General features: G+C 40.9%; 1 protein-coding gene across 1 annotated transcript in view; it reads right to left on the bottom strand.

Annotated features, from left to right (window-relative positions):
• The window catches only part of SLC25A36 (solute carrier family 25 member 36), a 31,996-nt gene extending 24,651 nt beyond the window's left edge, over nucleotides 1–7,345 (bottom strand). Inside the window, exon 1 of the mRNA XM_037525885.1 lies at nucleotides 7,145–7,345. Coding sequence (XP_037381782.1) covers nucleotides 7,145–7,185 — 41 coding nt within the window. The 5' untranslated portion in view covers nucleotides 7,186–7,345. The remainder of the gene's footprint in view (nucleotides 1–7,144) is intronic.
• Nucleotides 7,346–11,765: the final 4,420 nt, after the last annotated feature.

An 11,765-nucleotide genomic window follows, 5' to 3' on the forward strand; every position in this document is an offset into this window, starting at 1 on the left:
CAGGAATCAGACGTTTGGAGAAGATGAAAAGGAAAGGGGAGAGAAACTGTTCACTAAGTAATATTAATAGCTAGCAGATCAGTTTCAGCCATCAGTTTCAGATGCCAAGTCATAAATCCCTAGAGAAGGTGCACAGACATAAAACCCCATCAGCTGACAGCCCTAAGCTACTGAACCATTAGAACCAGTTCCCTTTGCTTTATAGGACTTCTACTAGTCTAATCTGGAAGGCATACCTAAGACACACCAGGGTTCTGCTAAGAAAACGGTGGATCATGGAAAACTGTGATTCCAACACTGTGACTGTTGGATGTACATCTTGATCTTACCCTTTTGGGCATGTATGGTCTTACCTTTTTGAGCAAAAACAAGGGACTTGTTTTAGACAACATAATTTATAAATGAACAAAATCTCTTCTGATTGAGTCCGCAATATTGGGGGTGTGTGTGTATGTGTATACATAGGTACATACTTTGGAAATATTTTTGTTAACTTTAATTAAACCTATTTTGTCAGACAATTGTTGTGTCTTACTTTGTAAAGCCAAATTAACAGTTTGAAACATTTTGTCATTTTTCTGCCTATAGGTAATAATGTACTATAACTTACTAGTTAGGGCATTAGTCAAATTAAGAAATACCATTAAGGAATGGATTCATTAAAATGTTAGCCAAGGAGGGCCGCCCCTGGTGGCACAGCAGTTGAGCGCTGGGCTGTAAGGCTGCCCGCAGCCTCTGCAGTGCCAGGTTCGTTCCCCAGCCACTGGCGAGGGTCACACACACACAAAAAAAGTTAGCCAAGGAGTCTTTTAATCTCAAAACATGTAGCCTGTCTCTGAAATTTTATGAAATTCGTTTAAAAGTCTTACCAAAAATTGTTTCTCAAGTTGTCTATTTGTAGAGATAGTTTCTCTAAAGCTTTAGTGTTTAGGCAGGAGATAATATAAGTTCTTGAAACAGTGAACAAAGGACATAGTATACATATTTGACAGTAAATTATGAGAATTCAGAAAGATGTAACAGTGGTTGAGAATAGGGTTTTTTTTTTTTTAGGTACATGCATCATTTCTGGTGTAGGCTGGTTATTTGCTGAATGCTAAAGCCAAAATTTTAAATCTAATAATACTGAAAAATGGAAAATGTTAACCAACATAGGTGAATATATAAACACAAGAAAGTCATATTAAATATCATACAAGATACAGTTGTATAATAATTCACTTTAAGGAAAAACAATAAGGTATCAGACTGAAGATTAAAAAAAAAATCACTACATGGCCTCGCTGGTGGCACAGGCGATTGAGTGCAGTGCTGTGAGGCTGTCCACAGCCTCTGCACTGTGGGTTCAATCCCGGCCAGCCAGGGAGATACTCACATGGCGCAGCAGACCTCCTGACTCGCCCACTGCTCCCCTCAGCAGTGTATTTCGGTCAGTCTGGCTGTTCTGTTCCCTGCTCTGTCTCTGGTGAATTCTCTCACCCTCTCGCACATCTCGCCTGTACCCTGGTTCTTGCATAAATAAATAAATCTTTAAAAAAAAAAATCACTACAGAAACAAAACATGCTGAAGGCATATGGTAGATTTAGTAAAAGTAAATTTCTCCCACAAATTTCTCCTAGTGAGTTTTATTTGCTCCTCACGTGCAGCAAATCTCAAAATGTTCTCTTTGTCTCTAATTTCTCTCCCACTCCAGTCAGACTTTTACTCCTTGCCCTGGCTTCCTTTTACTCCTGATTTACTCCTGCTAGTCAAGGTCACCAATGGTTTCCAAGTGTTAAATTCAATGATTAATATCTCTCAAACCTCACGACAGTAATGTTTGACTTCTGATCACCTTCCTAGGTACTCTCCATCTGCTTCATCTGACTTTCAGAACACCACATTTTCTTGGTCACTGTAAGTCTAATTTTCATATTCCCCCTTTTCTCCTGATTTCTTTTGCCAAAGTTTCCAGAGGTCAGTCCTTGGCTCTCCTCCCTACATTCACTCTCGTAGTGATCTAAGGCTCATGGCACCATCTATGTTCCAGTAACTACTAAATGTCTATCTCTAGTCTAGACCTCTTGTCCAGGCGACTATGTCCAACCACCCAAACAACTGGTGCCTTGACCTCCTTACTTCCCCAATTTTAAACGTCTCGTCTTTCCCCACCCCACCCTATTCTATCTGCAACCTGGTCCATCTCACGTGACGATGCCATCCATCCAGATACGAAACCTAGGCACATTCTTGACTCCTTTTCCTCAAACTCTACATTGAATACATCACAAAGCTTGTAATCTGTCTTCACAATCTAACCAGAATTCAACCGCTTCTCACTATTGCCAACCTGCTCGGAACCACTGTTAACTCCCATTTGGATTACTACAATTGCTAAACTGCCCTTGCACTATGGAGTCTGAACAGGACTTTAAAAGTCTGACCAGTCTTTAAAATTCCTTCGATGCCTCCTATCACTTTGAAAAACTTGAAATTCTTTAATGGCCTAACAAGACTCTGGTCAGGTTACACCTGCCTCATTACTGTGCTCTAACCCCAGTGTATTTTCACCATAGGTTCCTTAGGAATGGTTGACTCTCCTGCCACCCTGCTCAAATGTTACCTTCTCAGTAACAATCATCACCACTCCCCTACAGTTCAGTCTTACAGTTTCTCTTTTATACTGCTCTATTCCCCCCATCCAACAGCACAGAACACTTTCTAATTAATAATAGCATGACAATTCCTTTTTTTTTGCACATAATTGTGGATATTCTTTGATACAACACTAAAACTGGGCAAATGATGGGTTCTGAAAAGTTTAGCTGCAATATGGAATCTTAACTATACCAATAACTTTTTGATACCGCTACATTAAAATCCACCAGTCTATTTTACAACAGACTGCATGTGTAAAACATCATGCATTGGTCATCTGAAAAACACAGATTTGCTGGGTCACACAGATTTTCCAAATGTTGATACATTTTAATTATACATTATCAAAAAATTAACAATTCCTGTCAACTCAAGATTTCACACATTCTAATTTTTGCTTGAAAATTCAAATTTTATCATATGGTAACATAAACTATCTGTGGTTTTTCCTGAAGCAACAAGCTTCTCTTCATTTTTTGAGAAAATGTGCCAAATATTCAAGTCTAAATAGTGCAATTTGTCTACCAATTGTTCTTTTAAGAGTGGTTCTCATGAATAAATAGCTTTAGACTGAAACAATTGCAAAACTACTTAGATATGCAGAAGTACTTTATGCATTTTTTTCATCTTCTCACATAATATTAAGTAAAGATAGGTATTCAAGGTCAAGATTTAACAAAATTAGTAATTTTTACTGCTTCAAGAATGTCCTGAAGTGAAACTGGCTTTAAAAAAAAACCTGCAAGTGTGAAGACTGCTAGTATAATCTGGTGACTGCCTTGATGGAGGCTGAGGCATCAGCAGTTTTACCTACCATTACTTTTGCACCATCAGTACAAATGTCAATACAGTGAAAAGGTAAATACTGTCCTAGTATTTCTATGAAAATAATTCTGTCAGATGACAGAAAAGGTCTCAGGAATGCCTCTCCCACACTGCTGTAATACATTAACCCAGATACAGCAGAATAGTTTCTTTGAGAATATTCTCTATCAGAATACCGCCTGAGTCTTGCCTGCTATTAGTCAGATGAAAGGATGCATTTTTAATAAGGAAAATAAAAAATGAAATGGAAATAAACATTTCAACAATGAAATGGAAATAAACATTACTTATATATTTAAGTATTCCACTTTCTTGACTTTACAGGCAAGTTAAATAATTTAACAGATAATGTAACAGAAGTTCTGCAGAATCAACAATCTGATAATCAAAGTGGGAGTTTCCTGCTGAACAAATGAATAGTTTAATATGTGAATGGATTAAATCCAGTATATCAAAATACAGTTTCTTAGATACTCTGAATTATTCTTCACTAGATTTATTAAGGTCTCTCACTGTCCACAGGAGCTATATTAAAAATAAAAAAGATTTACCTATTTCATGTTTGAAAGGCTTATTCCTCCCATTTGAGACAAAAATTGAAATCTCTCAAATAGCAAAGAAATCAACTGCCTTTGGTGGATATGTGCAGCTAATACACTAACTAGAAAATGTGTAATTCTATTAAAGAATTAAAAATATATTTCTTATTGCTTATATCTTCATTTTCAGACATACAGTGTTAATAGAAGTACAGCAAAAACTCATTCTTATTTACATGTCTTTGTAGGCTGTCATGAGTTGCCTCAGTAACTCCACTTAACCAATGACCTAACAAACTCTGAATATTAACTCTGGCAAAAGCATAATGGGACCAAAGGGTGTCTTAAACAAAGCACGAGTTATGCATGTGAGTATGTCACCCAACCCAAGGTCCAGTGCTGGTCTGTTTAAAATGTTCCTGTTTTAATAATACAGTTAACTAAGCAATCAGAAATCTCTCTGAGATGCTGATAAACAAATACTTTAATGTATACAATTATAACCATCAAGAAAACCCAAAAGCTCTGTATTCAGACAATTTTTGCTACTATTAAATGCCACTGTGAAAAGTTACTTGGTTCTTTCAATATACAGTCTTCATAATTTAATCCAAATGGTACCCATGTGTGAAGTATCTCCAACATAATAGCTAGTTAGATTTCTCTTTATTTTTTTAAAGATTTCTTTTATTTATTTATGCATACTAGAGCTGGGGTGTAGGCCAGAGGTGCGGGGGTGGAGAGAGGATTCACCAGAGACAAAGTGGGGAGAACAGGTAGACTGAAATACACTGCTGAAGGGAGCAGAGGGCCAGACAGGAGAGGTCTGCTTCACTATGTGGGTCACCTCCCTGGCCAGGGAGTGACTGCGGATAGCTTCATAGTGCTGCGACTTAACCCCCTGCACCACCAGGGAGGCCCAAGATTTCTTTTTATCTATCTGGTTATTATTAAAGTAAAATTTTCCCTAGCTCCTAATTTGCAGAATTCTATCAGGATAAACAAGTGAAATTTACGTTTCTATGAAAAACTTTCTAAGGAAATTTGAAATATAATCATAGTTATCTTCAATTAAGAACAATGTTAACAACACAACCTGACATGCATTTCTACAATGCTCTCTGCATTCATTTCCAGATAGAGTTTACGTAAGATAGTGCTGTAAGGATCTTTTTAGAGTATTCACTTCTCATTTTACAGGTATGAAAAACTGACCTTTCATAAGTCAACTTCTTACATTTCAGTATTTTTCCATATTTCCAAGATGCTGAACCAGATGACCATTACCATCTTTCCTAGTTCTAATGTTTCTTTGAGAGACAAGTCAAGTTTTATTGAAAAGATTTATGCAACTACATAAATGTAAAATCAACCTAATAAATGAAAATCAAAAGGAGATGCAAAGGAAGGGAATTTATAAGGTTGAGTACCTGTCTCATGCCAGGGTCCTACATACCAGTATCTCATTTAATACTCTCAACAACCTGGATTTTGGGGGGACTTGTGTGAATTCTAAATCTGTATGTGTTCAGATGATGCAAAAACTCCATTCATGTTCTTAAAGAAAAAGCTAACCATGGGCCTTAACATGTATTAATAACAAGTTAAGTGACTGATGATCCTAATCTGAACTGGGAAGTGTAGTGCAATCAAGTTAACATTTCAAATAAATGTCCTCTACTTTAAACAAAACTGGATAAATGAATCTTGACTACACAATAATAAAATTATTAGGAACCAGAGAGTGGATTTTAAAAATGAAGCAATTAAAAACAAAAGGTTTATCTATTTTTCAACCAAATTAAAACAGTAGCCAGAAGTAAGTGTCTGGTCTATTTCTGGAGTTACTATGTGCCCTAGTAACAGGAAGGAATCCAACTATTTGCCTAACAAGACATCTTTAGGAGAACATCTACAGAGCTAATAGGTTTTTAAAAATTATTTAATTCAAGACCTTTGATAAAGTTACCAGAAATATAAAGGGCAAGCTTTGACAAAACTGGGCCTCACAGATTAAAGAAAACTATTGTTTTATGTTCGAACAGTGGCTGACCCTAATTGGTGAACAATGTGTGTTTGGTGAATGAATATGCCAACCCAAGGCAAGGACGGCCATCACTGGCAACAGAGTCCATAAGTTCAACTCAGATCAAGGCACTGTAAATAGAAATGAATGTGTTACTTTAATAGTCTTAGAGTGATCGATTTTAAAACTAAACTATAGGGCTCAAAGGGAAGGTGACTCTATTTGGTCATACTGACAGAAGTAACTCACTGCAGCACCCCTCCTATTTTAAAAATTAGACACTGATCCTAAAGAGAAGAGCTCTATGTCTCTCCAAACAATTCGGACAGAACAAATTATTTCGTCTCCTTAAAAGGAGACTAAATTGTTTCAGGTTGGCAATCGGGGAAGGAAAACTTTAGGCTTAGTTTTAATCTTGTTCACACTGTCAAAGCATATGACCTCTCTCTACCCACCACTTTCTCCTTCAAACAGACGAAAAGCCGCGGGTGTGTAGGACGGCTGACAGAAGGTCGACAGGTTTTCAAGGAAAAAAAAAAAATCTGACCCCCCCAAGGCAGTGCCGCTGGGCGCCGCCGATCTCGACCCGGAGAAGCTCGAGAAGGAAATTTCCCAAATGCGAGAAACAACCTACAGCTAAAGCGGGGGCCAGAGCCCCCAAACCTCCCCCGGCGGCTGCACCGGGGGACAGCGGGGCCCGGAAATCAGCTGCCCGAGGTCCGAGGTGGAGCGTGAGCGACGTGAGGAGGCCCCGGAGCCCGCGCCGCGAGCAGGGAAGGAGGAGGCCCGGCGCCCATTTTGTCCGCGGCCTCCGCACTTCCCACCCCGTCCCCCGGCCGAGTCACCCCGGCGCGGCCTGCAGCTGGGCTCCCCGCCGCGTCCCGCACCCCCGGCAGCGGTTGGGCCGCGGAGCGCGCCCGTTTCCGCGTCCGCCCCACGCCCGGAGGCTCGACCCCGTTCCGCGGGCCCGAAGCCTCACGTCCCGCCCGGGCTCCAGGGCCAGCCCTGCCGCGGCCCCCGGCGCTCCCCGCCCCGGCCCCCGTTCCCCCCTCACCCCCTCGCCCGCGCCTCAGCCCAGTGCCCGCCCCCCCGCTGGTCCCCCAGCCTGGACCGTACCCCCCAGCAAACAGATGCACCAGCGTGTCCCTCTGGCTCATTCTCTCTCCCTCATGTCCTCCGGGCGCTGAGGCGGGAGGCGGATGCGGCCGCCCGAGACGGCCGGCGGCTTCGGGGCGGGCGGGAGCTGCACAGAGCCGCAGGGGCGGCGAGCGAGCAGGCGGAGACGCGGCCGCAGACAGCCTCCCGCGCGGCCCTCCTCGCGGCCCTCCCCGCCGCGCTGCAGCCGCGCCGCCTCCCGCTCAGGGTCGGCGCTCTATTCCCGAGCCCGTGAGCGGCGCGGCGGCGGCGGCGGCGGCGGCTGCCGGCTGCCGGGTGGGTGCGGGGACATGAATATTCCGATGACCCCCGACATAAACAGAAGCTCCCATTGGCGCGCGCTGCGTGACGTCAGCGGTCGGCATGCCTCTTTCACGTGATCGGTAAGGGGTTTCTCAATGAAAGGCCGCAAGGCGGGGTCAGAGCGCGTGCCCGGAGGGGAGTAGGTCGCTGCGCCCTCGCACCTGATCCGCGGGCCCTGGAGGCGGCACCCCGCGCGGCCCGGGCCTGCGTGGGTGCGGAGATCGGGACTCCGAGCCCCTCCTGATACCGGGACCGCGGGAGACGCGTTAGAGCTTTCGGGTTGTCTGGGCGGGGCAGGGCGCCCGCGTGCCCAGTCTCTGACCGACTTCAATAAATAAATAAATAAATAAAAGTCTTATTTTTAGAGCTTTTCTTATTTAAGTTTACCACAAAATTAAAAGGAAAATTCAGAGATTTCCCATCTTCTCCCTTGTTTGATTTACTTACACACACTCTGGCTTTATGACCCTGCAATTCTGCTTCCTGGTACCTAGTTGAGATTAACACTCCACAATGCCTGAGGCAGCTTGTGTGAGGTGACTGGTGCACAGCATCACAAACCACAATACAGTATTTGCAAACAATCTGGTAATAGTGGAAAATTGAGATCAGTAGAGGAATGGAGAAATAAATCATGGAGCATTCCTATTGTGGAATATAATAGCATTGTGACAAGGAGTAAGGTGGATTCATATGGAAAAAATCTCCAAGGCATATTAAATAAAACAGTCAGATAAAGCAATGAGGTTTTTTTTTTTTTAGAAGCAATAGAGAAAATTGCGATTTATTCTTTTTTCTAGCTGGTAAATATTTCATGTTTGTATACATTAGGGTAGTAGAGGTCAAATACTAAAGGAAGAAAACATTTTCTTTCTCCAGTACATGGTTTTCACATTTTTATTAGTAATTATTTCTAAGGTGCAGAAAATAGTATCACATATAGTCATGTCCTCATCATTCACACGGAATACATGTTATTATTTTCCACCCCTTTTTTTAGTAACTTCCTTTCCACCTGTAAGACCTTTATCCCCACCCAAGAGGGGTTAACCATGACCTTGCTTTCCTCCAGGGTCACTGGTTTCATGAAGTCTTCTGTATGGTCTTCACTGGCTCCTAAAAGCCTACAAAATGGGGCATTTGGAAGTGTTCCACTGTGATCCTGGAAGTGTTCATCTACTCCACAATTAATGCCCATCTGCCAAATAGTCATGAGAGCACCCGTCTCACAAGGCAGTAGTGAGGACTAAAATATGAGGTGTTAAAATATATAAAGTCCCTATAGCAGTGCTACATAAGTGCTACATGTAATTATTACTAGAATTATCTACTGCTCTGTGTTCTTAAGAAAAATAGCAGTTGATAATTCTTGAGCACTTACTCATGTGCAGCATTCTGAGCTAAGTAAGCACTTTGTAGCCTTCTCTCATTAAACTCACAATAACTCTATGAGGTAAAAGATATTAGCCCCCAATTTCATGTGAAGAGAGGGAGGGTGTAGAATGGTTGACTTGCCCAAGATGACCTACTTTATTAAAATGAAGCTTGGATGATTTCAGTTCTTTTGATAAAGTAATAGCTTTCTCTTAGAAAGGAAAATTTTTTTAACCAGAAAAGTAAACATAAAAATTGCCACCACTGACCATTCTTTCTCCAACTCATTGCATTAACATTTGGAGGTATTTCTTGTTTTATTAGTAGCATTATTGAAGTATTATTCATGTGCCATAAATTCAGCTATTTAAAGTGTACAATTTAGTGTTATTTAGTATGTTCTCATGAATTGACCTAATTCCAGAACATTTTCTTCACCCAACTCCTGGCAACCACAATCTGCTCTCTTTGGAGTTACTAATCTGAACATTTCTTATAAATAAATAATACAATATGTGGCTTTATGTGTCTGATTTTCAAGTTTCATTCACGTTGTAGCATGTGTCAGTGCTTCAGTCTATTTATGACTAAATATTCCATTGTATGTGTACACCATTTTGCTTACTCATTCTCTTAGATGGCCATTTAGATTGTTTCCACTTTTTGGCTGTTGGGAATAATGCTGCCATGAGCTTTTGTGCAAAAAGTTTAGCATGAATACACACTTTCAATTCTCTTGGGTGTATACCTGGAAGTGGAATTGCTGGGTCTTATGCTAATTCAATATTTAATCCTTTGAATATTTGCCAGACTGTTTTCCAAAGTGTAGCATTTTAGATTACTTCTTTCAAGGCAATAGCTGTAGCTCCCTGTTTTGTTTTGTTTTGTTTTGCATAGTGAATGCCATTGTAACCACATTATAGTGAGAGTTCTTATGTATAGTAAGTTATTCCCCATAATGAGCAATACCTGTCTTTTTAAACTCCTTTATGTGCCATTGAAGGAGTCCCTGGCCCCCGCACATTCCAACTGGTACATCATTGGTGCTGCCCACTTGGGTGTGGTAGCTGAGGTCATGCTTGCAGGGATTCTAGGATTGAATTGGCTGTTATGCATGCTGATGTTCCACAGCACTGTTATCTGCCTGCTCTTTTCAAACCTTTCTTCATCATTCTTGTTCATTACAGCATGTCTTCAAGTGATTCTTTCTAGAGTGGCACAAAGAGATCTCTTGAACCCTTGCACCTTACACAAACAAGCTTCCAAGTGCTTTTGCAGAAGGATGATAGGCAGGGTGGGTAGGGCTAAAATCAAGCTTTGGTGTGAAGCACCTTCAAGTCTTCCTGTTGAGGTGTCTTCTGGGAGTTGTAGTTTCACACTGAATATAGAAAGAGAAACTGATGGGGTTGTCTCACAACTCAGTGCTTACCTCAACACATGCAAATAAGCCCATTATTAAGTAGAGAGGAACCAGGGTTCTCTATTTTCTAATTGGTACAGATCTTGAATTTTAGTTGCTAATGAGCAGAGATCTTTATAGCTATTTATGCCAGGAGTAGAACATAACTGGGTCACTGATGCCTTTCCCTCCTACCCCATCCTTTGTCTCTATTGGTCATTTAGGTACAGACAATTCCTTTGTGTTTCAAGCCTTGAATTGGAAGCATTAGTTTTAAATGTTTGGGTAGGTTTTTAGTGAGAGATTAGGAAAGATGGTTTTATGCTCTATATTCTATAGCCAGATATCTTTTTATTTTTATTTTTTCTTTATTTTGCTTTTTTAAAAAAATTGAAGTAACATTGCATTATAATAATATGGGTGTGCATTGTATTTTGCTTTTAATAAAAAGCAATACATTCAAATAAGTGCATGAGAAATTAAAATCCACTCCTCAGTGTCTCCTCCTCAATTTCCACTCCTCAGAGGAAATCATTAAGAGTTCTGTGAGCTGTGAGCATCCCTCTCAGTATCTGTGCCATGATGGAATCATGTCAAATATAGTTTGCAAGAAGTTGAGCTGGAGTGGAAGTCTAGTCTGTTTCTGGGTCTGAGATAGAACCTGGAATCTCCCCTTTCCCTGGGGACCACCCAGCTATATATTGATTTTTTTTTTAAGATTGATTTATTTATTTATGCATACAAGAACTGGGGTACAGGCCAGAGGTGCGGGGTGGGGTGGGTGAGAGGATTCACCAGAGACAGAGTGGGGAACAAAACAGACGGATTGACTGAAAAACACTACTGAGGGGAGCAGCGAGCGAGACAGGAGAGGTCTGCCCTGCCATGTGGGTTAGCTCTCTGGCCGGGAATTGAATTTGTGCTGCAGTGGCTTCGGATAGCTTCATCGGTTGTGTCTTAACCCCTTGCACTGCCAGGGAGGCCCCTAGATATAGATTCTTAAAAACAGAGGAAATTCTGACACAGTTACAATGTGGATAAACCTTGAAGAATTATGTGAAGTGAAATAAGTCATCACAAAGGGGCAAATATTTTATGATTCCACTTATATGATATACCTAAATAGTCAAATTCATAGAGAAAGAAAGTAAAACAATGGTTACTAGGGGCTGAGGAAGAGGCTTTGGAAAGTTAGTGTTTTAATGAGTATGGGTTTTCAATTTAGCGTGGTGGAAAGTTCTGGAGTTGGGTGGTGGTGATGGTTGTTCAATAATGTGAATGTATTGAATACCATTGAAAACTTATTCAAAAGTGGTCAAAATGATAAATTTCATGTCATGTATATTTTATCACAATAAAAATGTATAATCAATGCACATGTTTGCAAAAAAGTAAAAGTATTTAGTATTATAAACATTACAAATAACATCAGAATCCCTACTCCATTTTTCCATTTCCCTAGTTTTGCTCCTAGAGATAACAACTATTCAACTTTTAAATTTTTCT

Source organism: Talpa occidentalis, unplaced genomic scaffold, assembly GCF_014898055.3.
Source record: "Talpa occidentalis isolate TD23 unplaced genomic scaffold, MPIMG_talOcc4v2.1 talOcc4.4, whole genome shotgun sequence".
NCBI lineage: Eukaryota > Metazoa > Chordata > Mammalia > Eulipotyphla > Talpidae > Talpa > Talpa occidentalis.